Here is a 27099-nt window from a genome sequence, read left to right on the forward strand (position 1 = left end):
GCCATGGCTTACGAGCCAGGTCATGACAAAAGGCAAAACTGAGAGTATACCCACTTCTCCAGGGACGACTACACCACTGCTCTTAACATATGTTTTACTGAATTCAGTCTGTAGCAGGATGATGACGTGGAGTCTGTCTGATTCCTCCTGGACTTTTCTTCTTCTGTTTTTATATAATTCTTATTTAATGTTTACCAAGCGTCCAATGGAAATTATAATTATACAAAAGAATTAAACAGAAAAATACTAGAACTGATGTTTTAGATTATAAGGAAACACGTGGAGCTCCCCCTGGTGGCTGGCTGCAGTAATGGCCATTAAGCCCCGCCCCCTCCATATTAGCCAATAGACATGAGCCAAATAAAAAAAAAAAACTAAAACATTACACATCAAGTAAAACTAAAGTTGGGTTCTGTTGTTTTCCGTTGTTTTTATCACGTTGTTCGTGTTCAGGCGTCGTTATTCTGAAAATTAAATCATCAAATTAAATGAAATAAAATTTAGTAGCAAAGACAAACGACGTATAAATCAGCCAGGCTAAAGTTCACAAGGCTATGCCTGTGATTTAGTCTAACTGTGGGCGGGGCACCGACACTGTGGCTCCACCCCCAAACTCTACTGCACAGACTCTAAACAGCCAAGATGGCGGCGCACGTGTCCTCTGACTCTGAGCTTCAGTTCAACCAGAGGAAAGAAGAAGAAGAGGAGGAGGCAGGAGGTCAGTGTTTCTACACAGTTTATGTTGTCAGCTTTAATTATCAGGTAACTGTTACAGGTACAACACTATCACATGACACATGTCACATGACCCCCAAGCACACTGAGCATGTGCGAACCAGTGTAAATAGGAAGTAGAAGGTTTTATTGTTGACAGGAACTAATGAGGCGCCAAGGTAACAGGAAACATAGATTCAAAGATAAGACGGTGATGTATGTGAGATAAAGAGAGAGGAGTAAACATCAGAGTCTTTGAGGAGAACATCAGATAAATGAGGACCCTAACCCTAACACCAGGAGGAAGACTGAGTCACTCTGATCTGGTTTAGCTCCAGTCCAGTGTTACTAAACCTTCAAGGATCTGAAACTGAATAAAGTCTGAGGGAACGATGGTGAGGTCATAGATCTGAGACGTCCAAAGAGAAAAGGTCGTGACGAGGGTCAGGACGAGGGTCAGGACGAGGGTCAGCTCCCAGAACATGAGTTAATAAAACAACGATCAGGTGAACTCATAGTGTCTCATGTCTCCCGCGCCGTGGTCGCGCACTGGTTGATGGTGAAGCTGCGTCCCGTCCTGAAGTAGTTCTCGATCTCCTCCAGCGTGCGGCCGCGGGTCTCCGGGATGCAGACGGCGTTGAAGAGGAGGCTGAGGACGGAGACGATGGTGAAGAGCAGGTAGGGCGCCATCAGGCCGTACCTCTCCATCATGTAGGTGAAGGCGTGGGTGAGCATGAACGCTGTCAGCCAGCTGACGGTGACGCACAGACCGGAGGCCACGCCCCTAGCGACCAGCGGCAACACCTCTGCCATCAGCAGCCACGTGATTGGGCCCCACCCCATGGCGTAACCTAGGAGACGGACAAGTTAAAGCAACAGGCACAGCAGCTCTGGGTGTGTTCATCTACATATACACAACAGACACACAACAGCAGACACACAACAACACACACACAACAACAGACACACAACAGCAGACACACAACAACAGACACACAACAACAGACACACAACAGCAGACACACAACAGCAGACACACAACAGCAGACACACAACAGCAGCTCTGATCCTCCCTCACACTCACCGAATATAAACACCATGGTGCAGATCAGAGGGATGACGGCCGACCCCGTTTGCACCAAGGCATGATGGGAGCTGTAGTCCAGGGCGGTGACGTTGAGGGGGGTGGGGCTTGGAGGGCAGGGCGTGGTGTGTGAGACCATGGTCAGCGTCAGAGTGGACAGAAACATCAGCATGCTGGACGTGTACAGCAGAGCTTTACGCCCCGCCCTGTCCATCAGACTGGCTGCTATGGCAACCGAGACGAGGCGGACCACTCCCACGATGGTGGCGCCAACCCTGTGAGACACGGGGACAGGTCAGTACACATGTCAGCGTCCATGTGGACGTTGCGTTGTCATGGAGACATGAGGTGAGCACCTGGGATCCAGGGAGATGTGGCTCCGAGCGAAGATGGTCTGCAGGTAGACCAGGATCGGCGTGATGCCCATCATCTGCTGCAGGAAGCGCATCGCCACGGAGATGAAGATCGGCCGGTAGTAGGTGGGCAGGGCCAGCTCAGACCATGTGACCTTGGTCGTTGCGTCGATGCTTTGCTGCATCAGAGACGAGAACAAGACAAAGGTCAGAGTTCAGAAGGTCGTTCTTCAGGTCAAAGCTCCTCCTCTCGCCCTCACCTGGATGGCGCTGAGCTCCGGGTGAGTGTCGTAGTCACGCCCCCTCAACCAGCGCAGCGCCTCCTCCGCCTTCTGGGGCCGCCCCAGAGACAGCAGCCTCCTGGGCGACGAGGGCATGAACACCAGCATCAGCACCATCAGCAACGTCGGGACCTCGCCCGCCACGGCCAGCCATCGCCACGGCAACACCAGACCTGAGGGCGACACCCAGAATGAGACGGGACAGATAGGAGACTCTGAGCCGAGGCTCTGCAGCAACGTCTGGAGGATCTTACCCAGAGCGTAGAGGACCAGGGCCCCGAACACGGCCGTGATCTGGGGGCAGGAGCCCAGAGCCCCACGGACCCCCCTGTGGGAGATCTCTGAGATGTACACCTGAGACACACAAGATACACAACGAGACACACACACGTATGTTTATTAGCCTCGTGAGTCTCTGCTGTCACAAAACAAGAGACACTGTAACCATGGTAACCTACAGGGATGGATGCTGCGGTCATCCCCCCGGCAATACCCGTCAGGAATCGGCCAATCAGCAGCATCTCCACGTTTATGGCTCCTCCCATCATCAGGTACCTGAGACAACCACAGGTTAGAGTCTGAGTGGGACCGTCAGGAGTGGACACTGAGACACGGAGACACAGAGACACTGAGACATTGAGACATTGAGACACAGAGACACTGAGACAGGGAGACACAGAGACACAGAGACACTGAGACACAGAGACACTGAGACATTGAGACACAGAGACACTGAGAGACAGAGACACAGAGACACAGAGACACTGAGACACAGAGACACTGAGACACAGAGACACAGACACTGAGACACAGAGACACAGAGACACTGAGACACTAAGACACTGAGACACAGAGACACAGAGACACTAAGACACTGAGACACACCCCACAGCCGAGGGCACCGCCGACATCATGATGGTCAGCTTCCGTCCGATCTTGTCGTTGAGCAGCATGGCGCCCAGACCGCCGCCCGCCGCCCCCAGCGAGTAGATGGAGCCGAACCAGGCGGCCTGGTCCGTGTCCATCTTGAGCCCAGGGTCGGCGTCGGGACCGATGAGCACGGGCAGGACGGGGGACGGGTAGACCAGAGAGTAGCCGAAGACAAAGTTCCCCAGGACGGCGGAGAAGACGGCCAGGTAGAGGGTGGAGTTCCTGATCTGATGGAGAAAGAAGAAAAGAAAATAAAAAACCAGGAAGTGAAGAGACGAGTCTGGACAGGAGGGAGGGGCCCCGAGAAAGGGCCCCCACCTGACACCACTCTGTCGTCTCCATGACAATACGTTCAGTGGACTAAAAAGAGGATTCATTAAAATAAAAACTGACTGACTCTGACTACTAACCTTCTACTGTTAGCATTAGTTAGCCTCGCTAGCAGAGCACCAGTCGGTTGAATCTCTCTTCATATTAAATAAAACCTCAGATAAGAAGCTGCATGGTAACAGGAAGCATCTAGTCCCAGGCTGCTTTACTTCTCTTTTATGACACCGCTGATCGTTTCTCTTCACTCTACGCTTTAAAACTATTAAAATAAGAATAATAAGAATAATTCCTCTAGTGAACCAGTTTGTTTCATTTCCTACGTTACCTGTGGAGTCTAGAGCTGCACACATTCAGTAAATAACAGACTAATAACAGACTAATAACAGACTAATAACAGACTTTAAATCAGAAAAGACTGTGACAAAAACTAAAATGTCTGCAGTAATAAATTATATTTAAATAACTAAATCCTCTGACCCGTCTCTGACCACAACACATGATTTAAAGTTCTCACGTCATGAATCAAACTCTTCTCAGATGAATCTTCCTGTTCCATCAGATTCACAGATAAATGAACTGATCAGACTCAGACCTTAGATTCAGGGGACGTCCTCCTCAGCAGTGGTGTCTCTTCGTCCATGTCTGCGTCCACGGTCGTCCTGCTCCAGAGACACTGCTTCAGTCTAGGAGGCTTCCAGACTGACTGAGAGCAGAGGCTTCATCTGAGGCTGAAACAGAAACTGTCCAAACTTTCCACACCTGAAAACTACTTTCATTCTGAGTGGGGTGTTACTGGTAGGCCAAGTCCCGTGACAACAAAAAAAAAAGAGTCCCAGAGTGAAAAAGATGACGGATGCATTAACAGCCGTTTGGTTAAAGTAAGTTCCACTTGACCAGTGAAAATCAGGGCTGCAGGTCATGAACAGAAAGCAGAAGGAACCATGAGCTGCACATTCCTGGATTGGCTCACCAGAGAAAGCAGAAGAAGAAGAGAATCAGATCCACCAGCTGAACCAGAGGGAGGAAGAAAGAACAGCTGATTCTACCGTCTACTATTCTACCACACCATGAAACACAAACACCATGAAACACACACACACTGAGACACACACACACTGAGACACACACACACTGACACACTCAGATCCATTTATTTCATGCTACATTCAGACGTTATTTCGTAATGATGGAAACGCTCTGCGTCGTCACAGACGTGTCGTGTATGTTTCAACCTTCTGGAGATTTTCTGTATTTTCTTGACTTTTCATCAAACTGCTGCAGAAATACTTTTATGTCCTCAGAGTTCAGTCCTTCCTCAGACCCTGAACCAGAGCAGAAACTCAGCGATCGTCACCAAGACATTTTACAGAGTGTCAGGTTACAGGTGAATCTATTTATGACGGTTTAATGTGAACAGGAAAGGAATGTGGTAAGTATGGCAGTTATGTGTGTTGATGTTTGTGAGGCGACGTATGTGTTGTTCTGCATTTCATTTCCAGGAATGTCTACTAGACCGCAAATGTTGAAATATAAGGACAACGAAGGGGTCATTGAGACCCACTGATAAAATCACTATGAGAAAAAACTGATATTACTTCATTCTGGAGGAAATGTGACGTGTAATGTCATAGAAATGTAATAATACATACATAAAACATAACGTAAGGTCATAAAATAAAATGTAATGTAATAAAATTAATGTAAAAAAAAAATAAAATGTAATGTAAAATAATAAGGGAGTTTTTCCTGCCTCCGTCGCCTTCAGGCTGCTCTGGAGGCTTCAGGACGGGTTTAGTAAAGTGTCTTGAGACGATTTGTTTTGTTATTGACGCTATATAAATAAAATTGAATTGAATTGAACTGAATAGACAATAACATATAGTTTAAAATTACATAAATAAAGCTAATTAAAATGTATAATAATGTAATAATGTAGTCGAACCTGGGGCGACAGAGCCTTCTCTGCAGCTGCCCCCTCCCTCTGGAACTCTCTCCCCAAACACATCCGTGACTGTACCGACCTTCCTACCTTCACATCTCTGACAAAAACACACCTTTTTAAAATTGCTTTTAATGTTTAGCTCAGTTTATTGTGTTTTTAATGTTATATTTCACATTGTTTTGCTAATTTGATGTTCTTTTTATGTAAAGTGTCTTTGAGTATCTTGAAAAGCGCTTTTAAATAAAATGTATTATTATTAATAAAATAAAATAATACACGATCAAATATAATAGTAATAATAATAATAACAATAATAATAATAATAATAATAACAATAATAATAATAATAATAATAATAATAATAAAATAACGTAAAGTAACATCATAAATACATTTAAATAAAATAAAACGTAATGTTATTTCATACAGATTAAATACTATTAAAGCCCAATTAAATTAAATTAAATTAAATTAAATTAAATTAAATTAAATTAAATTAAATTAGGGTTAGAAGCCTCGGGTTAGGTTTTGTCGGATTCACCCACAAACAGTAACACTTCAAGTCCCAGCATGCAACGCGCCAACAAAGCCTTTTTGACCCTGCACGCGCCCCGTCCCCAGCATCACGAGTTCTCTGAGTGATAATGGAGAGATGAGGAAGAGCAGCAGCAGCAGCAGCAGCAGCAGCAGCAGCTAGCCGACAAACAGACCAACCGGAGCAGCTAGCGGGCAGTCGGAGCAGCTAGCGGACAGTCGGAGCAGCTAGCGGGCAGCCGGAGCAGCTAGCGGACAGTCGGAGCAGCTAGCGGGCAGTCGGAGCAGCTAGCGGGCAGCCGGAGCAGCTAGCGGACAGTCGGAGCAGCTAGCGGGCAGCCGGAGCAGCTAGCGGACAGCCGGAGCAGCTAGCGGGCAGTCGGAGCAGCTAGCCTACCAACCAGCCTGAGCCGCGGGCAGTCGGAGCAGCTAGCGGGCAGCCGGAGCAGCTAGCCTACCAACCAGCCTGAGCCGCGGGCAGTCGGAGCAGCTAGCGGGCAGTCGGAGCAGCTAGCGGGCAGCCGGAGCAGCTAGCGGGCAGCCGGAGCAGCTAGCGGGCAGCCGGAGCAGCTAGCGGACAGCCGGAGCAGCTAGCGGGCAGCCGGAGCAGCTAGCGGGCCGTCATGGCGAACATCACCAAGAAAGTGTCGTGGTCCAGCCGCGCTGACGAGTCCGGGGCAGCCGCGGAGAGGACGCCGCTGCTGAACGGCTCCGAGCCGCCGCGAGCCTCCAGACAGGTACAGCTAGCATGGCGGCTAGCTCAGCTAGCTCAGCTAATCAGCTGACAGCTGTCGGCGCCGTGAGGAGCCTGTGTGATGTTTCATTAACCACCAACCAGGTCGACTCTTTACACTCCGCATGTGAGATGAATGCTGAGTCACTGGCTCCGTTATGACTTGTTTATGGAGATTATGGCTCGTTAGCATTTGGATGTTAGCTTAGCATAAACTAACAGGAATCAAATGACTGACATGATGCTGAGGAAAAATAATCAGATTATAGAAAAGACAAACACAGAAGTGGTCACACAGAGTCACAGCTCACCAGGGCTCATTGTTACCCTCATGGTTTAATATATTTATGTTAATTAATTATCATTAATCTGAGATTTATCCAAACAAGTAAGATTGAAAACACTGGAAAATCCCACTTCCTGTTTCCCTCCTCACCTACTTCCTGTTCATCAGGACCACGCTACAGGTGGAGTGAACTAAATGTGTTCAAGTGGCTTTTTGTAATTAATTCTGCAGTTTAACACAAATTACCTGCTTCTCCTTTTGACCGTAGTTTGGTTTGAAGGTTGTAAACGGATCCAGAATAAATCTACGTGTAGCAGAGACACAGGGACGCGTCCACGCACGCAGGGACGCGTCCACCCATGCAGGGATGTGTAGAAGAGACACAGGGACGCGTCCACGCATGCAGGGACGTGTAGAAGAGACACAGGGACGCGTTCACGCATGCAGGGGACACGTCCACGCATGCAGGGACGCGTCCACCCATGCAGGGACGTGTCCACCCATTCAGGGGACACGTCCACGCACGCAGGGACGCGTCCACGCACGCAGGGACGCGTCCACCCATGCAGGGACATGTCCACCCATGCAGGGACGTGTCCACCCATGCAGGGACTTGTCCACCCATACAGGGACGTGTCCACCCATGCAGGGACGTGTCCACCCATGCAGGGGACGCGTCCACCCATGCAGGGACGTGTCCACCCATACAGGGACATGTCCACCCATGCAGGGGACTTGTCCACCCATGCAGGGACGTGTCCACCCATACAGGGACGTGTCCACCCATGCAGGGACGTGTCCACCCATGCAGACTGAGTTTATTAAACCTGTGGAGCCTCTACGTTGATCAGCGTGTGTGTAACTGTTGCTGTCTGTAGCTGTCTGGAGGAGGCAGCTTATTTCAGATAGGCAGACTCAGCACGGTGGATTTGGAAGAGGAGATGACATCAGACGAGGTAAAGTCCCAGCTCCCAGCGTCTCCTCTCTGTCTCTCTGTGTGTCTGTCGCCTAGACCCCCCCGTCCCTCCGTTAGAACCTGAACCTCATAGACTAGAGTATTAATGACTCCCCTCCACCAGATCACTCCACCCATTCACCAGCCTCTAGGTTTCATAGTATTCTGGTAAAAGCAGAAATGATGATTCACGTAGAGTGAGTGAAACACACATGTAGGAAACTGTTTCAGTTTCCACTGTGACCGCTGCAGACGAAGTTTATCCTCCAGCTCCCAGTCTAAAAGCAGAGGACTCAGTTATATTAGAAATAATAATAATAATAATCTGAAGCTTCAGGCTGTTTTTATCTTGGTTTGAGTCGCTCTGCATGTGACGTGTTGAGGACATCTCTGCTGCTGCTGCTGCTGCTGCTGCTGCTGCTGCATGTGGATGTGAAGCTTCCCGTCTCTCAGAGCTTCAGACTAAATGTTCTGCAGCTAGCGTCCTCCGTCCTCCGTCCTCCGTCTGCCTGTCGCTGCTGCCGTTTGAGTCACACGGTCTCTCACATGGTTGGGGTCGGAGGTCGGCGTTACCGTGGTGACCTCTGTCTTTATGTGTTTGTCCCCGGCAGGACTCGCTCCGAGGACGTCCCAAAGAGATCCCACACAACGAGAAGCTGCTGTCTCTTAAATATGAGGTGAAACCCGCCGTCTCTGTCTCTGTCTCTGTCTCCGTCTCCGTCTCTGTCTCCGTCTGGTTGGTTTGTTTTGCTGCTTCCTAACGTGACGGGTGTGTTCTCTCTCAGAGTCTGGACTATGATAACAGTGAGAACCAGCTGTTCCTGGAGGAGGAGAGGAGGATGAGCTACATGGTGAGTGGAGCCTGACTGTCCTCCACGGTGTCTTTATTGTTTCTACTCTTGTATGAACTCTCGTGTCTTTGTGTCTCCAGGGTTTCCGGTGTCTGGAGATCAGTCGCTGGGTGATCTGTGGCCTCATCGGCTTCTTCACCGGCCTCGTCGCCTGCTTCATCGACATCGCGGTGGAGGAGCTGGCTGGCCTGAAATACCAAGTGGTCAAAGAGAGTATCCTGGAGAGTTATTCATCTTTACTCAGTCCCAGCTGTTAGCAGCAGGCTGACGGGAGCGTTTGTTATTGGAAGGACAGGTTTTAGTTCATGTGACAGACTCGACCAGTTCTTGGTGCCGAGCAGATTTGTTTCCTCGTGTTTTTAAATGTTTGTGAATGACGTTATCTCCAGGTGGATGATAAGAGGAAGCTCCCAGAGCTGATCACTATGAACTGTAAAATGAGTTATGACTTTATAAGAAGTAAAAGCAGAGAAGGTCTGTCTGTGGTGGAGGACACAGATTTATTACATGTGACAGGTCCAGACTTTACGTTGAGCAACTGTCCTTTCATTCAGAGTCCTGAGCACGTTTACTTCCTCTTTACTTTATAGAGATTAAACCAAGTCTCCTGGAGACGTGTTACCCAGACTGACCTGATGATATTTGGACTTTATTATTAAAAGGGTTTATTTAAATGTTATCTACACATTTATTTCTTTGTGTTTTTACTTTATTGCTTCGGACTGAAACGTTTCAGTTGAACAACTTCTCTCTCCAGGACGATGAGTAGAGAAGACTGAACTTTATTATGAAGCTTCTTTTAAAATATGATTTTATATTTATATGCTTTAAGCAGACGAGGAGGTTTCTAGTTTGGAGATGTATTATTTCTTTAGGTCTTTGCAGGAACAGACATGTTTTAGTGATTGGTCTGGCTTCAGCCTGCAGGCGTGTGGAGGTTCTTGTTTCTTGTTCCGTGTGACTCTTAACTCTGAACCCTCTCAGACATAGAGAAGTTCACGGAGGTGGGCGGCCTGTCCATCTCTCTCCTCCTCTGGGCCGTCTTCAACGCCGCCATCGTCATGCTGGGATCCATCATCGTGGCGTTTTGGGAGGTGAGACTGAAAGCAGAAACTCTTTGGTGGTCGCTGTGGTCGGTTTTCCTTCCTCTTCTGTTCCTTTAATCCCGTCCTTCGAGTGTGAGAATAGATTTTTGAAGACGTCTGCATCTGAGCCTTTTGTTCGGTTTGTTCCAAACCACTCAAACCAAAGCAGAAGTGAAGATGAATTAGTCAACGTGTTGGTGTGAGGGACACAGATATTCCTCCTGATATTCAACTCTGCCTCTTCTCTGTGGTGCAGCCCATCGCAGCAGGAAGTGGGATTCCTCAGATTAAATGTTACCTGAACGGAGTCAAGATTCCCAGAGTGGTCCGACTCAAGGTACCAGACGAACGCATTAACAGGTGCAGCCTCAGGTGTCAGTGATTGATTGATTGATTGATTGATTTATTTACCGTCCTCAGACTCTGCTGGTCAAAGTGGCCGGTGTGATCTGCTCGGTGGTCGGAGGTCTGGCTGTCGGGAAGGTAAACACGATCAGCTGTTATCAGAGCTTCTCACAATAGTTTCATCTGATTCAGTTTTAATTTGACCTGTCCTCCCGTTTACCCACAATCCCTCAGGAAGGCCCCATGATTCACTCTGGTGCTGTTATAGCTGCAGGAGTCTCTCAGGGACGGAGCACGTCTCTAAAGAGAGACTTCAAGGTCGGTGCGTCTCTGAAGCTGCTCTCAGTCTGTAGATCAGAACATGTCCAGTGACCAGTGTCTTTCTGTGTCCTCAGATCTTTGAATACTTCCGCAGAGACACAGAGAAACGGGACTTTGTTTCTGCCGGAGCTGCTGCCGGAGTTTCTGCAGCTTTTGGAGCTCCAGTCGGTAAAAGACCCAGAACACAGAGACCTTTGTTATTAATCAGCTTTAGTGGCGCAGACGGTTCAGCTGCTGGATGGTTCGGCTGCACGGCCAGAATAAACACTGAGAACCTCCAGAACCTCCAGAACCTTTAAGAACCTCCAGAACCTGGAATCAACAGGAACAGACGTTACATGGAGAACTTTAAACTAAAGACTTAATCTCCAGTTTCCAGACAAAATTATTTACTTCATTTAATTCTAAATCTTAAAGTTAAACATATTTTTATATTTAAAGGTTGAATTGACTCGTTGTGATAATGAAGCTGAACTCATGGACTCAGATTCATCAGTAGAGCAGAAACACTTTAGTAGATGTTTAATAAATGAGCTCAGTAAAAGTCTAGATTAGAAAATATATCTGTGGCGGCGGCGCTCTGTAACGGCGGCGCTCCGTAGAGCTTGGTAGGATACCGTGTGGTCGTCTCTGTGGCGGTCCCGTCTTTACACGAGTCGTTGTGATTGGTCGACAGGCGGCGTTCTGTTCTCTCTGGAGGAAGGAGCTTCTTTCTGGAACCAGATGCTGACGTGGAGGATCGTAAGTCAGACCCTTAAACCGTAACGAGTCAGAGTAAAGGAGGAGGAGTCTGAGTCTGAGTCTGAGTCTGAGTCTGAGTCTGTTTCTCTCCTACAGTTCTTCGCCTCCATGTTCTCCACCTTCACTCTGAACTTCTTCCTCAGCATCTATCACCATAAACCTGGAGACCTCTCCAACCCCGGTCTCATCAACTTCGGACGCTTTGAGAGCGACGTGAGGAACCTTCTCTTTCTCTTTCTGCTGTTCTCTGTTTCTCTGCTCGGTCTAAGATGATCTGACCGTTCTTCTTCCAGAGCATGGCCTATAACCTCTATGAGATCCCCCTGTTCATCGCCATGGGAGCTCTAGGTGACGAACACATGAGACCAGCTCACATTTCTGTTTGTTCTGTGTCTGTGGCTCTGACTGTGTGCTGGTGTTCTTGCAGGAGGGTTACTGGGAGCGCTCTTCAACGTCCTCAACTACTGGCTGACCATCTTCAGGATCAGGTGAGCTTCATTGGCCCTCACCTGTCACATGTCAGAGCAGCAGCTGGGTTAGTGTTGTCCTGGGTGTGGCTCAACACGAGACCTGGGCAGAGGCCTGGAGCAGAGGCCTGGAGCAGAGGCCTGGAGCAGAGGCCTGGGGCAGAGGCCTGGGGCAGAGGCCTGGGGCAGAGGCCTGGGGCAGAGGCCCGGGGCAGAGGCCCGGGGCAGAGGCCCGGGGCAGAGGCCCGGGGCAGAGGCCCGGGGCAGAGGCCCGGGGCAGAGGCCCGGGGCAGCTCTTATAACAAACACTGGATCTGAGTCCTCATCAGTAATAAATGTCTGTTAATGAGCTGCTACAGGACGTTAGTCAGGTAGCTTCTACCTGGAGGACCAGCTGACTGAAGAATAACGAGCTCAGAGATCAGTTATTAAATCAGATGTTATCATCTCTGAGTCCTGTAGATATTCTCTGACCTAAACATCCGTCCTGGGTCACTGCAGCTGTCCTGAACAGATTTATTCACACGTATTTATTTAGTTTGAGTCTGTGGCGTCTCCTCCGTCGTCTCATCTTTCTTGTCTCTTTGTCTTTTTAAATCCAGAGTTCAGACTCTGATTTATCACCACAGGAGATTTAAATAGATTATTTTATTGTCATGTTGTCTTTAAATCTCTGTTTATGTTTTGTTTATACCATACTTCCTTTTCTGGGTTTATTATTCTAAGTGTCTCAGTGTGAGTGAGTCAGCATAGGTCAGTGATTTCTCTTTGACTCTTTGTCCTGTTAACTCCTAACCGTCCCTTTAACCTCTGGGTGTGTGCAGGCTGCTCTCTGGTGAATAAATCCTCTCACTGATAGTTTCAGGTTGTTCTTGTTTTCTATAAATACGTCCTCAGTCTGACGTTACGTGTCACATCTGCTCTGACTCTTTGTTTGACTCCCGTGTGTTTTTACAGCCGTCTCCGCGCTGACGCCTCCTGTGTTTCAGGTACGTCCATCGGCCGTGTTTGCAGGTGATGGAGGCCATGTTGGTCGCCGCCGTCACCGCCACCGTGTCCTTCACCATGATCTACTTCTCCACCGACTGTCAGCCGCTGGGACCGGACCACAGCGAGGAGTATCCTCTGCAGGTCAACACTCTGTTATCTTCTAATATTAAACATAAATAGAAACGCGTCGGCTAAAGTCAGTGACTCAGTCAGAAGAGGAAGAAGACGTCCTGACTCGACAGGGACGTGGTTTGTTTTTGACCTAAAATGAACCCGGTCATTTTAAAAATCCCTGGGTCACCCCCCTGGTCCAGATCGGGACGTCCCATAAAGCATGTGATTGGCTGCATGTGATGGGTGTTACTAATGAGCCCCTCTGTCTGCAGCTGTTCTGTGCAGACGGTGAGTATAACTCCATGGCCACGGCCTTCTTCAACACTCCAGAGAGAAGCGTCCGCAGCCTCTTCCACAACCCTCCAGGTGAGGCCTCGTCCCAGCCGCAGCGGTCGCTCATTAACACCTGTGTGACTGATTAAACATGAAGGTTGACGTCCTCTCTGCGTCGCTCAGGGACCTACAACCCTCTGACGCTGGGCCTCTTCACGCTGACCTACTTCTTCCTGGCGTGCTGGACGTACGGCCTGGCGGTGTCGGCCGGAGTCTTCATCCCGTCGCTGCTGATCGGCGCCGCCTGGGGGAGGCTGTGTGGGATCCTGCTCGCCTCCATCTCCTCCTCAGACTCGGTTGGTGCATGACTCCTCTCACTTCTCGTTTTTAGAGCCAGCGGTGGCGACCCGATGAGTCAGGAAGGAAAACATGAAAAATGAGCCTTTGAGTCTGAACTGACGTCAAACGCTGAGATATTTATTAGTTAGTTCCATGTGTGAAGAACCTGGAGGAAACATCAATCTTCTTCTGGATTAGAGTATAATGATCACAATGGTAGAATGTGATGATGTCCAGGATAAATAAAATGTGTCTACGTTGCCTCCTGTAGTGGAACCAGTTTTATTTGTAGTCAGATTAAACCCAACGTGGAACACTTTGGGTTCTTTGGTTCTCCACATGTCTAAATAGAGAGTGGGCCTGGTTCTATTGTTACTAGAACCTTTGTGGTATTTCTCTAAACTCTTGGTCCAGTTCTTATTTCAGTTTCCTGTGTTCTGTTAGATCTGGGCCGTCCCGGGGAAATACGCCCTGATTGGAGCAGCAGCTCAGTTAGGTGAGTCCCACTGATCCTGTGATGATTGGTTCTGATCTGATCAATCAATTAATTAATGAATTAACGGTCCGACGTCCACAGGCGGCATCGTGAGGATGACTCTGAGTTTGACCGTCATCATGGTGGAAGCTACCGGGAACGTGACGTACGGACTTCCCATCATGCTCGTCCTCATGACCGCCAAGATCGTTGGAGACTACTTTGAAGAGGTGAGAGGAGACGGACGTTAGGGTTGAATTATTTTAGTATTTCTAAGGAGTATAATCTGGAGTACTCTGTCACTGAAATGAAAGACATGTCCTGTTTATCTTTGTTCAGATATTTGTTCCCGCCTTGTTTTAGTTTAGTTAACCGTCATAACGTCACCACTCGTCAGCTTCATTAACAACTAAGTGCAGAAAACTTCAACCAGAAAATAAAAACCAGCTCCAGAGTTTGTCCTGAGCTTTGATGACGTTACAGACGCTGAAATGAAAATGTCTACACTGAGACAGACACAGAGAAGAAGACGGAGTTAAATATTATTTGATTAAAGTTTCATGAGAAAGATTTCAGTCATAGATTTTATAATGATTTCTTTTCCAGACTCTAAACAGATGAGTAAATAACAACCTGTCCATGTTTACCTGCAGCGTCATTAGAGCGTTATCCCTCAGGTTGTGTTTTCATTGTTCTGTAACTGTCTGGAACCTCCTGCAGGGTTTGTACGACATCCACATCAAGCTGCAGAGTGTTCCCTTCCTGCACTGGGAGGCTCCCGCCACCTCCCATTGGCTGACGGCCAGGTACGTCCCGTCTGACTCGTAACCTGATACAGGAAGTTATTTCTGTTAACACTCAACGCCGTCTCCTCTGGACGCAGGGAGGTGATGAGTTCTCCAGTCACCTGCTTCAACAGAATAGAGAAGGTGGGAACCATCGTGGACGTCCTTAGCAACACGTCGACCAATCACAACGGCTTCCCTGTCGTCGTGCAAGTGTCTGACAATGATGAGGTGCAGTCTGGTTTTCTTCGTTTAAAGTCTGAGCTGTTTAAAGGTTGAATAGAAACTGAGACGGAGACGCTGCAGAGATCTGAACGTCTTCTCTGTCCTTACAGCCAGCCAAGCTCTGCGGCCTGATCCTGCGCTCCCAGCTCATCGTCCTGCTCAAACACAAGGTAACGCCTCGCCCCCTGCTGCTGTGACTCTGTGTGTGTGTAGAGGCTGTGGTTGTGATGGCTGTCGTCTCACCTGGCAGGTGTTTGTGGAGCTGGCTCGGTCCCGGCTGACTCAGAGGAAGCTCCAGCTGAAGGACTTCAGGGACGCGTACCCTCGCTTCCCCCCCATCCAGAGCATCCACGTGTCCCAGGACGAGAGGGAGTGTATGATGGACCTCACGGAGTTCATGAACCCGACGCCTTACACTGTTCCCATGGTAACGCGCGCACACACACACACACGGTCTCTTTACTGTCTCGTTTCAGACTCAGTGTGAATGAACTCCGTCTTTCTGCAGGAAACGTCTCTGCCTCGTGTCTTCAAGCTGTTCAGAGCTCTGGGACTCAGACACCTGGTGGTGGTCGACGACGAAAACAGGGTGAGAGTGTGTGTGGTGTGTGTGTGTGGTGTGTGTGTGTGGTGTGTGTTCTAACCTGTGTGTGTCCTCTGAACGTTAACGGGTGTCCTTCCGCCTCCAGGTGGTCGGGCTGGTGACCAGGAAGGACTTGGCCAGGTACCACGTGGGGAAACACGGTCTGGAGGAGCTGCAGCTGGCCCAGACATAGAACACATAGAACCCACTCTGGCACCACTGGTGACCAGCTTCTATGCAGGACTCCATCAGAGTGAAATCAGTCACTGTTATTATTATTTGTCACCAGTTTTCTGTCCCAGGCTTCAGACGGTACCTTCTCTTTGTCCTGTGTTAATTTACAGCAGGACGGTTTTATGATAAGGAGCTGGAGGAGAGGAGACGTTTTAAAGATGTTTGTGTCCAGCAGCTGGTTGGTCGTCACTCGTCAGGATGATGTTGGTGTAGTTTTGCACTGAAAGGTTGCTGTTATTTATTGTTTTAATTTAAAGATGGTTGAAGGTTCAGTACGTCAGCTCTGCTTCTTCAGGAGACAGGACCTGTCAGCTTCATCTAACTTCTCCTTCTCCAGAAACCTTTGAGATGTTTGCACTTTGACCCGTTAGAGAAGAAGCTCTGAATGAATGTAAACTTTATATCTTTGTGTTTGATGATCACTCCTGATTAACCCTTTGTCTTAACATTTCTAATGAGCAGTGTTAATTGTCTCTGTTGTACAGCTCTGATGTACAGATGTCTATTTTATAACCACTGTCTGAATCTTTTGTGAATTAATAAAGTTTATCTATTGTTGCACGACGTCTCTTTGTTCTCTGTGAAGTTTAATATTTATAAATGTTTATTATAACGTCCTGTCTCTGAATAATAAACCGTCTACAGAACCAGTCACTCTTTATAACAGCTGAAGGTGAATCCTGACACCTGGTGGACACATCACTGCAGCTCCTCCAGTCACCTGCTCAGGTGTTCAGGTCCAGTCACCTGCTCACCTGCTCAGGTTTTCAGGTGTAGCTACCTTAGCTCTGCTGGATTTATTCCTGGTTAGCTGTAGCAGTGGATCAGGTTGTGGTCTCCATCTTTTTTTTATTTGACTTCAACTGAACCTTTTCACTCATTTATCTCTTAAAACATGTAGTCGTCTGAAGCTAGCTAACTCATTTTCACATCTAATGCTAAGCTAGTAATGTTGCTCTCTTAAGGTAACCATGTACCTTTGTCTTCTAAAGCTAACCACAAAATGCTATCATCAAATGCTAACCTAGTAGGTTGCTTAAAGCTAATTATCTAATGCTAACCAGTACGTTTGATGAACGTTATGTTTTCTAAACATAAGTAGTTGGTTTTGTTCTTCAAAGCTTAGCAAGTAGCTAAAAGCTAACTCACAAGCTAACCACAACATTTGTTTGGCTCATTTATTTTATTGCGTAAATAATTTGTTGCTAAATGCTAACCCAGTAAGTCTGTCTGAAGCTAACAGGGCCAGCTAACTAGCTAATCTGAAGCTAAAGCTAAACAGGTGTGCTACCTCGAGTTATCCATTAAATTTTATTTCCTAATGCTAACATGGTCAGTTTAAAAAGCTAAATAAACAAGTTAATGTCAAACTAACTGGTTCAAACGTAATAAGTTTAATGAGCAGCATCAGGAGGTTTATATTTAATTATATTTAAAACATTGAACAATAATAACACGGCTACATGACGTCTGCAGCAGAAGAAAGGAGGATGATTGAAGAGATCAGCTGTCAGGGCGTGGTTGCTACCAGACAGAGGAAGAGGAAGAGGAAGAGAGGAAATAAGACAAACAGAGAGACATCATGATGGACGGGTGGAGGGAGACAGTGGACACATGAAAGTGATGGAAATGAAGTGAAAGCATGTGAGAGGGAGGAAGAGGAGGGGGAGGAGGAGGAGGAGGGGGGAGGTAAAGGATGAGCTCATTGCAGTCGGTGGGCTGAAGACACGAGGGGGGGAGGCACGGGGGGAGGGATGGGAGGATGGGAGGATGGGAGGGGTCCTCTGTGAATCGATAGCGTCTGAACTCAGACGGCTGAAGCAGCCTCCACCGTTAGCTTCCTGCTACATGAACACACACATCTCTGTCTGAAACACAAGAAGAAGAAGAAGAAGAAGAAGAAGTGCAGGAAGCCAGCTGCATCTCTGCTGCCTCACCCTCCCTCTCGTCCTCCCTCCCTCCCTCCTCTCTCTCTGTAGCTCACCCACATCCCCATCACATCCACACCCAAGGATCCTCTCTTCTATCATTTCCTCGGCTGTGGAGAGCGATGCTCGTCTGACCAGAGACGCTGCTGCTACCTGTGGAGGTTCCTGCTTCTCTGGTTCTCCGTCAGCCGCCGGCTCACAGAGCGCAGCCCAGACCGAGGCACCATGCTGGGGGTGGACGTGTGTGAGTTTGGGGGTCAGGTGCTGGAGCTGCTGTGGCTAACGATGTGCTACAGAGGTGAGGCCGTGGACCAACTTCAGCTTGTTTTATGCTCATTGATCTGAAGCTTTAAACACGTAGGGGGACAGTTAGGATCGTCTGTCTCCGTCCTGGAGGCTGTGGACGTTTTTATGTCCAGCATGAAGACGAGCTGAAGGAGGCGATCAATAGCTATTGATCTCCTCCGCAGCAGGACTTAAATGATGTCACCACCGTCTGATATTATTTCTACCGGAGGCTTTTGTGTTTGCAACTCTCTCACTGCAGTGCTGTTGATTCAGATGGGTGGGGGTGGCTGGGTGGAGGGGGGGGGGGGGGTCCCCTCATAAAGCTGGGTGTGTTTTCTGAGATTTAAAAAGAGTGAAGTCATTTAAAAAGAAAGATCTAACAACGAAGCTCAGAGATCAGATTTATATCCAGACGGTTTCTCTCTTTGTCTAAATTCACTGAATCCTCAACGTCTTCCATCCGACTGTTTTACCGCCTCGTGTTGGGCGGCACGGTGGTGCAGTGGTTAATGCTGACACTCACAGGGTTCAAACCCGTCTGTAAAGAGTTTCCAAAGGCTGATTGGTCCGGGTCCAGGTCCTGGTCCTGGTCCAGGTCCAGGTCCAGGTCCAGGTCCAGGTCCTCTAAGAGGCGACTGGTTTATTTGATTTGACTGAATGAAAACATTTAATTAGCCCTGAAAGAAACAAGTATAAAGTATAAAGTGATCCAGAGGAATTTAATCTTGTCAAAAAGACGCTTAGTGAGGACGGAGAGATTTGACAGGAACGTGGGAGGTGACTGAGTGGAGGATAAGTGGAGAGAGTCAGAAGAAGAAGAGGAGGAGGAGGAGGAGGAGAAGAGTAGGCGGAAAAGAAGGCAAGAGGAAATGATTAGAAGTAGGTGTGAAAGAAAAGAGACGAGAGGACGAAGAAAGGAAGAAAGAGAGAGAGAGAGAGAGTGGGTGAGGCCCATGTGGTTTAACTGTTTATCTGTCCATCACCAGTGAAACATCATATCAGTCCTCTATGGTTTGTTTCTGGAGGCTGAAAACCTCCCTCCTCCTCCTCCTCCTCCTCCTCCTCCTCCTCCTCCTGTTTCGTCCTCAGGTCAGTGTTTCAGGATCGTCTCCTGCAGATAAAGGAGGTGTTTGTGGAGGAGCAGACTCCTGAGACCAGTCCAGTTGGTCAGTTAGAAACCCCGAGGACAGATCAGTGTGAGCTGACTCTGGATCCGTCCTCACATTCATCGTCCTTCACTAGTTGTATATTAATGTCTCAGTCCCAGAGGCCTCGTCATCGTATTAGATCAGTGACGGCCTCAGACGACCACAGCTCAGCTATCTGGGTCAAAAGAGGACGAAGCAGCTCTGAGAACCTCTGGTGGTTCTGGTGGGTCCTGCTCCATTAGTTCTAGTCTACCAGAACCAGGACCAGAACCAGAACCAGGACCAGGACCAGAACCGCATGATGATCTAGAATAAATATAGAATACCTGATCGGATGATTCAGGAGAGGACATCTCTTACTATCCTCACCAGCTAATATTAGCTCTTACTAGCCTCCTAGCTAACAGTTATTTCCTCTCAGGTGTAGTACAGGTACCAGCTGATCGTTGGCTAGGGTCTTCGTGGTGCATTCAGGTGCAACGTTTTGGTCCAGGGGACGTCACAGTCATATTGGTCTTAAAACACTCATTTTCAGAGAGAAGAATCTGTGTGAGCTAGCTGTTAGATGCTAACCTAATGCTAGCTGCAGTGAGCTGCAGCCTGTGTGAGCTAGCTGTTAGATGCTAACCTAATGCTAGTTGCAGTGAGCAGCAGCCTGTGTGAGCTAGCTGTTAGATGCTAACCTAATGCTAGTTGCAGTGAGCAGCAGCCTGTGTGAGCTAGCTAGCTGTTAGATGCTAACCTAATGCTAGTTGCAGTGAGCAGCAGCCTGTGTGAGCTAGCTAGCTGTTAGATGCTAACCTAATGCTAGAGAGTAAAGTAATGAAAAGACAGAAGCAGCTCTGGCAACGTTCACGTCTGACAGCCTCCTCTTCCAGGACAGGAAGTGTTCTCCATCTGATGCCATTAGAGCTTCTAATGCATCAGCTCCCTGATAACGGACCAGTCTGACAGACACACGATGGATCTGATGCTGCTGCTTCTTTTTATGTTTTAATTCATCTTAGGTCGACTGTTACTGTTGGACAGAGCTGAGACAAACCCTCTGATCTGTTCTTTATGTATGAACATCATCAGGTCATATGGTTATAGATGTTTCTAGATCAGTCGGGATATTAAATCTCTCCATAAATTCTGGACGTCCTCGTTAAACCTCCTTAAATCTTTAGTTAAAAGCTTTTTTCTTTCTGCCAAACGATGACGATTAGAATGAAACAAAGTGCATCAGATTTAAATCCTCAGCTAATTCATTTACAGACGTGTTCATAAACAGCTTCATCTTGGTCTGGGATATAAATCTGGACTTTTAATCAACTAAAACCAAAGATCTGCAGCTTTAAATCAGTCGTGGTTTTGTTTTCTGAGACTGAAGTTGGATCCTTCTGGTATTTACTGCTCATGTAAACATGGAGCTGTTCAGTCTGGAGCGTTTTACAGTCGATGGTGAAGGAGTCAGTGGAAGGAAGCTCTGCAGAGACTGAACTGGAACCATCTGACATCAGATTATTATCAACAGACTTCTGGTGTCTGTTTGGAGTCAATCAAAGAGGCCACGCCTTTAACCCTTGATCTGCTTTAGACAGGGGAGCTCTAGAGACGGATGGAGCAGGTAGAAAAGCTTGATATTAAAATGATTCGTTTAGATTAGAGACTTGGAAGCAGAAATCATCTCAGTGTCTCTGTGGAGACGGTTTCAGCTGCTTCACTCAGATCAGGTTCACTCTCATCTCCAGCTTCAGTCTCTCTGAGTTTCCTGACAGGTGAGAACATGAGTGTGACAGGTAGGTGAGCTCACCTGTCCTCTGGTGTCAGCTGGGTCTGATTAACCTGGAAACTTCCCCCGGATACAAATATATGTAGAGGAGGAAGGTTGATCTGGTTGGGAACTGGTTCTGCTCCAACAAAGAGGTTGGAACAGATCCTCATCCAGAGTGATGTCAAGGCCAGGGGAGGTGAAGCAGTTGCCGTCTGGTTCCTGAGGTGTTCCAGGTGTTGAGTTCTGGTCCAGCTCATCCAGAACCACCTCAGCTGGGTTCATGTCTGGTGCTGATGGTGGAGAACAGGTCGTCTGATGGTTCTACTGTAGGAGCTCAGTGAGAGGAGGTCAGACCAGTTCCTCTGATAACGACGTCCTCTTCTCTCTGGAAGGTCTGATCGGTGAGAAGGATCTACCGGTGGACGAGGAAGACGACGACAGGAACCTGAACTACAATCCTCCGGCTCAGAAGACTCTGCAGGAGATCCAGGATCTGGACAAAGACGACGAGAGTCTGGTGAAGTACAAGCAGACGCTGCTGGGCCCCGAGGCCCTGATGGCAGGTGAGTTCACCTGAGCCGCTAATGTCTTACTGTAGCCTTAGCATCTGAGCCGCTAACGTGTTACTGTAGCCTCAGCATCTGAGCCGCTAACGTGTTACTGTAGCCTCAGCATCTGAGCCGCTAACGTGTTACTGTAGCCTCAGCATCTGAGCCGCTAACGTATTACTGTAGCCTTAGCATCTGAGCTGCTAACGATTCATTCGTTACATTTTATTTGCTTCCATGCAGTGATGCTAAGCTAAGCTAATCCTGACCCTTTACCACTGTGTTCATGTCCTGCAGACGACTCTGGACCAAACGTCACGGTGACCAGACTGACTCTGCTCTGTGACGACGCTCCTGAACCAATCAGCATGGACCTGACAGGTAACTGGTTCACTGAGTCCCTGAACGCACCATCACAGTGATCTGTGCTGCAGTAATGATGGAGGTGATGGAGGTGATGGAGGTGATGGAGGATCATGTTTCCATTAGAGAACATTAATCTGTTCATATTAACACAGTGAACAGGACGTTTAGAGGCAGCGTCAGTTAAAGTAATTAAATTAAACCGTATCAGCAGCGTCCATGGTCATGATCTATGCTTTTATTTTGAATGTTGGTCCCCCCCCCGTCTGTCTCCAGTGTCTTTAAAAGCACCTTTAAACTGATTACAGCAGCAGACTCAGGAGAAACCTCACCACTGCTCAGATCCATCTTCAACTGAACCTCCTCCAGCAGCTGCTGCTCTCACTGTTAAACTAATATACAATAAAGACATTTATTTATTTAGTTTCTAGTTTACTGACCGTGTGTTGTGGTGTGTTTGCTGCTGTAGGAGATCTGAGCGCTCTGAGGGAGAAGAGCGTCTCTCTGCAGGAAGGAGCTCGATACCGACTAAAGATCCACTTCAAGGTAAAACTGAACCGGGATTAATGATCACTGATGATTAGATGAAACCAGGAAGTAACCAACCCAGAGTGATGGATCAGTGATCTGTGATCCACTAACGCTGCTACTAGTGAGCTGTGATCCACTAACGCTGCTACTAGTGAGCTGTGATCCACTAACGCTGCTACCAGTGATCTGTGATCCACTGACGCTGCTACCAGTGATCTGTGATCCACTAACACTACTATCAGTGATCTGTGATCCACTAACACTGCTACTAGTGATCTGTGATCCACTAACACTGCTACTAGTGATCTGTGATCCACTAACGCTGCTACCAGTGATCTGTGATCCACTAACGCTGCTACCAGTGATCTGTGATCCACTAACACTGCTACCAGTGATCTGTGATCCACTAACACTGCTACCAGTGATCTGTGATCCACTAACACTGCTACTAGTGATCTGTGATCCACTAACACTACTATCAGTGATCTGTGATCCACTAACACTGCTACTAGTGATCTGTGATCCACTAACACTGCTACTAGTGATCTGTGATCCACTAACACTGCTACCAGTGATCTGTGATCCACTAACGCTGCTACCAGTGATCTGTGATCCACTAACACTACTATCAGTGATCTGTGATCCACTAAAGCTACTACCAGTGATCTGTGATCCACTAACACTGCTACTAGTGATCTGTGATCCACTGACGCTGCTACCAGTGATCTGTGATCCACTAACACTACTATCAGTGATCTGTGATCCACTAACACTGCTACCAGTGATCTGTGATCCACTAACACTGCTACTAGTGATCTGTGATCCACTGACGCTGCTACCAGTGATCTGTGATCCACTAACACTACTATCAGTGATCTGTGATCCACTGACGCTGCTACCAGTGATCTGTGATCCACTAACACTGCTACTAGTGATCTGTGATCCACTAACACTGCTACCAGTGATCTGTGATCCACTAACACTGCTACCAGTGATCTGTGATCCACTGACGCTGCTACCAGTGATCTGTGATCCACTAACACTGCTACTAGTGATCTGTGATCCACTAACACTGCTACTAGTGATCTGTGATCCACTAACACTACTATTAGTGATCTGTGATCCACTAACACTGCTACTAGTGATCTGTGATCCACTAACACCGCTGCTAGTGATCTGTGATCCACTAACACCAATATTAGGGATCTGTGATCCACTAACACTGCTACCAGTGATCTGTGATCCACTGACACTGCTACTAGTAATCTGTGATCCACTCACACCAGTACCAGTGATCTGTGATCCACTAACACCAATATTAGTGATCTGTGATCCAGTAACACTGCTACCAGTGATCTGTGATCCACTAACACTACTACCAGTGATCTGTGATCCAGTAACACTACTATCAGTGAGCTGTGATCCACTAACACTGCTACCAGTGATCTGTGATCCACTAACACTGCTACTAGTGATCTGTGATCCACTAACACTGCTACCAGTGATCTGTGATCCACTCACACTAGTACCAGTGATCTGTGATCCACTAACACTGCTACCAGTGATCTGTGATCCACTAACACTACTACCAGTGATCTGTGATCCACTAACGCTGCTACCAGTGATCTGTGATCCACTAACACTGCTACCAGTGATCTGTGATCCACTAACACTGCTACCAGTGATCTGTGATCCACTCACACTAGTACCAGTGATCTGTGATCCACTAACACTGCTACCAGTGATCTGTGATCCACTAACACTACTACCAGTGATCTGTGATCCACTAACGCTACTACCAGTGATCTGTGATCCACTAACACTACTACCAGTGATCTGTGATCCACTGACACTGCTACCAGTGATCTGTGATCCACTCACACTAGTACCAGTGATCTGTGATCCACTGACACTACTACCAGTGATCTGTGATCCACTGACACTGCTACCAGTGATCTGTGATCCACTCACACTACTACCAGTGATCTGTGATCCACTAACACCAATATTAGTGATCTGTGATCCACTGACACTACTACCAGTGATCTGTGATCCACTAACACTGCTACCAGTGATCTGTGATCCACTAACACTACTACTAGTGATCTGTGATCCACTAGCACTACTACCAGTGATCTGTGATCCACTCACACTAGTACCAGTGATCTGTCATGTGACGTGTGTCTGCAGGTGAACAGAGAAATCGTCTCCGGTCTGAAGTATCGTCATGTGACCTACAGGAAAGGAGTGAGAGGTGAGACCAGTGAGGAGTCAGGGATCAGTGTCAGTAACATGAAACTGGATCAGCTTTTATTTGAACTTGAACACGGATATTTTCTCTTTAATTAAAGGTTTTATTTTTTATATATTTTATGTTAGTTAGTTAAACATGTTAGTTCCAGGTCTGTAGTGAATTTAGACCAACTGACTCCTCTGTCCCCCCACCCCGTCTCTCCCCCGTCTCCCCCAGTTAACAAGCTGGTGTACATGGTGGGGAGTTACGGCCCTCGGCCTGAGGACCAGGAGTTCGTGTCCCCGGCCGACGAGGCTCCTAAAGGTCTGATGTCTCGTGGTCAGTATCAGATCAAGTCCTGCCTCGTAGACGACGACAAGAACGTCTTCTTGTCCTGGGAGTGGAACCTGAACATCAGCAAGGACTGGAACTAACGGAGACAGAGACAGGAGGCTGTCCTCCCCCTCTTCCTCCTCCTCCTCCTCCTCCTCCTCTTCGTCCGTCTGATGATTCACTACGTCTGCTTCACGTCCGTCCTCAGTTTAAGAATCAAGAGTCTGTTAAAACGTTAAATGAAAACGTTTGACTTCAGATTTAATGTCTGGTGAGACGCCGCAGGACACTTTGTTAAATCTAATCCTACAACAGCATCATAATCCAGTTTTGATTTAATCTGTGATCCTGCGTCTTTTAATCTGATTCACATTTAGTTTACAGCCTCGATTAAAATCATTTACAAAAATAAAATTTAGATAAAGGTGTTTTTATTAAAGTCAAATTTAACATTAAAATCTGATCATGAAAACAAATCGATGTTAAATGTTTCTGTTAAAGTTGATTAATTAACTTTAAATTAATGAAACACCGCCCCCAGTCTGCTGATTCCAGAATTACAGGTTACATCAAAATAAATCTAAAGTTTTATTTTATAATTGTTTTAAATTCTGTGACAGTTTTATTTTAACTCATAAATCTTTATCAGCTGTTGTGGAATTAAGTTTTTAAAGTCGTGTCCTCTACAGACCTCCGTACATTTAGGAACAAAGTTAAATAAAATGAACGCTGTAAAAAGAAGCTTTGCTCAAACCTCAGACGTTGAGTTTTCTTCCGTCTGAATCGTTGACAGATTTCTTCTCCAGTTTCTGGTTTTGTTGGTCGATCGGTGAATTTTTCTTTTCTACTAAACAGGAAGTGAAAAAGCTTTTATGATGTTCTGGTGGAGTAAACCCGGAGGATCTGTGTGTATTTAAAACGTTTTGTGTGTGTGGAGCTTTTTGAACGAGCTGTAGAAGCTGATGCATGTTCTTCATCTGATCATCTCTCTGAACCGAGGACATGAATCTGTAAGAGGCTTCGTTACCGTGTTTTTGGATCTCGTCTGTAGCTGAGAAACCATTTGAGTGAATCCTTGTGAACGTCGGCTCGTTGGGTGTTGCATGGTCTAGAAAAGATTCTCTCCTTCCTTTTTTTTTATAACTTTATTCTAAAATGTGATTAAAATAAAAAAATATCCAGATGTCAAAGAGCTGCGGATCCTGAGTCTGATCCTGGAACAGTCGATTATCGGTGTCAAATCTTTTAATAAAGATAATTCAAACAAGCAGGTTTCTCCTTTAACACGTGACAACAACAGAAATAAAGGAAAAGAGTTTTTAATTGTCTCTTTTATTACTTTACCAACATGAAGACAGATCAGCTACAGACTCATGAATGGTTCTCCTGCAGGCTTCAGCTTCATCTTTAACTTCAGTCTCTCTGTCCATCGTGGCTCAGTGCCCGTCCTCTGCAGAGTCAGCCGGCGGTGGCCGTGGCCATGGCGTCCGTGGCGTCCGTGGCGGCCGTGGCGTCCGTGGTGTTGTTGCTGCTCAGCGTCTGCTCCAGCAGAGCTCGCTGGGCGGTGGCCGGCAGGTAGAGGAAGGAGTAGAGCAGAGCCAGCAGCAGCAGGGCCAGCAGCAGAGGGACGCCCCAGTCCGTCGTCATGATGGGCTCATCACAGCGAGCCTGCAGGAAGGACTTAGGCATGGCTGCACTCTGGAGGTCAGAGACAAGCTCTCACTCTTTATTCAGCTAAATGAAAGCTTTGACGGACGCTGCGTGAAGAACACAGATCACCAGACTGGATCCATCTCTGCAGGAAGCTGCTTCACAGAACATCAAGTCACATACGTCCAGACCAGAATCAAACAAAAGCTGGAAATAAAGTCTGAGCCTCCGTCCTCTTCCTCTGACTCAAACATCTGGGTTCCTGTGGAGCTGGGGGACACGTGCTGCAGGTAAACCGACCATCTGTCCTCAGGATGGACACGATTTAATCTGGATGTTACACAACAGTCA

The 27099-nt window shown here is 47.4% G+C and overlaps 3 protein-coding genes across 4 annotated transcripts; 2 read left to right on the top strand and 1 right to left on the bottom strand.

Moving 5' to 3' along the window:
* Positions 1 to 741: 741 nt before the first annotated feature.
* slc2a6 (solute carrier family 2 member 6) lies at positions 742 to 5333 on the bottom strand. The gene is made up of 8 exons (XM_084570124.1): positions 4285 to 5333; positions 3318 to 3589; positions 2891 to 2987; positions 2687 to 2786; positions 2412 to 2605; positions 2155 to 2330; positions 1799 to 2073; positions 742 to 1565 (listed from the first exon to the last, which is right to left on the bottom strand). The coding sequence occupies exons 1-8, from the start codon at positions 4330 to 4332 to the stop codon at positions 1237 to 1239; spliced, it is 1491 nt and encodes a 496-aa protein (XP_084426250.1). The 5' UTR covers positions 4333 to 5333; the 3' UTR covers positions 742 to 1236.
* A 953-nt stretch (positions 5334 to 6286) lies between these two features.
* clcn7 (chloride channel 7) lies at positions 6287 to 16531 on the top strand. Of its 2 annotated transcripts, XM_084571317.1 has the most exons (25): positions 6287 to 6905; positions 8066 to 8143; positions 8754 to 8819; positions 8928 to 8993; positions 9074 to 9206; positions 9978 to 10087; positions 10335 to 10415; positions 10499 to 10561; positions 10658 to 10741; positions 10819 to 10912; positions 11421 to 11485; positions 11582 to 11698; positions 11779 to 11833; positions 11913 to 11973; positions 12942 to 13083; positions 13329 to 13422; positions 13513 to 13685; positions 14113 to 14164; positions 14246 to 14373; positions 14864 to 14949; positions 15027 to 15159; positions 15264 to 15323; positions 15404 to 15580; positions 15662 to 15742; positions 15843 to 16531. In XM_084571317.1, exons 1-25 carry the CDS (start codon positions 6792 to 6794, stop codon positions 15927 to 15929), a joined length of 2400 nt encoding a protein of 799 aa, XP_084427443.1. In that variant the 5' UTR covers positions 6287 to 6791; the 3' UTR covers positions 15930 to 16531. The 2 variants fall into 2 exon arrangements, with proteins under 2 accessions (XP_084427443.1, XP_084427444.1); XM_084571318.1 differs by lacking the exon at positions 8066 to 8143.
* A 1389-nt stretch (positions 16532 to 17920) lies between these two features.
* On the top strand, positions 17921 to 26349 carry arhgdig (Rho GDP dissociation inhibitor (GDI) gamma). Its single transcript, XM_084570412.1, has 6 exons — positions 17921 to 18196; positions 21483 to 21653; positions 21936 to 22019; positions 22471 to 22547; positions 24723 to 24786; positions 25003 to 26349. The coding sequence occupies exons 1-6, from the start codon at positions 18124 to 18126 to the stop codon at positions 25197 to 25199; spliced, it is 666 nt and encodes a 221-aa protein (XP_084426538.1). The 5' UTR covers positions 17921 to 18123; the 3' UTR covers positions 25200 to 26349.
* The last annotated feature ends 750 nt before the right edge of the window (positions 26350 to 27099 follow it).

This window comes from Chelon labrosus (genome assembly GCF_963514085.1).
Source record: "Chelon labrosus genome assembly, chromosome: 21".
Taxonomy (NCBI): Eukaryota; Metazoa; Chordata; class Actinopteri; order Mugiliformes; family Mugilidae; genus Chelon; species Chelon labrosus.

What these genes read in the sequence shown, in the direction of transcription:
- clcn7 (XM_084571317.1), top strand. Translation starts at nt 6,792, where the DNA reads ATGGCGAACATCACCAAGAAAGTGTCGTGGTCCAGCCGCGCTGACGAG. An exon ending in GAGGTCTGGCTGTCGGGAAG is followed by an intron (nt 10,562 to 10,657) that starts GTAAACACGATC and finishes ACAATCCCTCAG; the next exon opens with GAAGGCCCCATGATTCACTC. An exon ending in AGCTTTTGGAGCTCCAGTCG is followed by an intron (nt 10,913 to 11,420) that starts GTAAAAGACCCA and finishes ATTGGTCGACAG; the next exon opens with GCGGCGTTCTGTTCTCTCTG.
- arhgdig (XM_084570412.1), top strand. Translation starts at nt 18,124, where the DNA reads ATGCTGGGGGTGGACGTGTGTGAGTTTGGGGGTCAGGTGCTGGAGCTG. An exon ending in GCTAACGATGTGCTACAGAG is followed by an intron (nt 18,197 to 21,482) that starts GTGAGGCCGTGG and finishes TCTCTCTGGAAG; the next exon opens with GTCTGATCGGTGAGAAGGAT. An exon ending in GACTAAAGATCCACTTCAAG is followed by an intron (nt 22,548 to 24,722) that starts GTAAAACTGAAC and finishes GTGTGTCTGCAG; the next exon opens with GTGAACAGAGAAATCGTCTC.
- slc2a6 (XM_084570124.1), bottom strand. Translation starts at nt 4,332, where the DNA reads ATGGACGAAGAGACACCACTGCTGAGGAGGACGTCCCCTGAATCTAAG. An exon ending in GGACGTCCCCTGAATCTAAG is followed by an intron (nt 3,590 to 4,284) that starts GTCTGAGTCTGA and finishes TTTCTCCATCAG; the next exon opens with ATCAGGAACTCCACCCTCTA. An exon ending in CGGAGCTCAGCGCCATCCAG is followed by an intron (nt 2,331 to 2,411) that starts GTGAGGGCGAGA and finishes TCTCTGATGCAG; the next exon opens with CAAAGCATCGACGCAACGAC.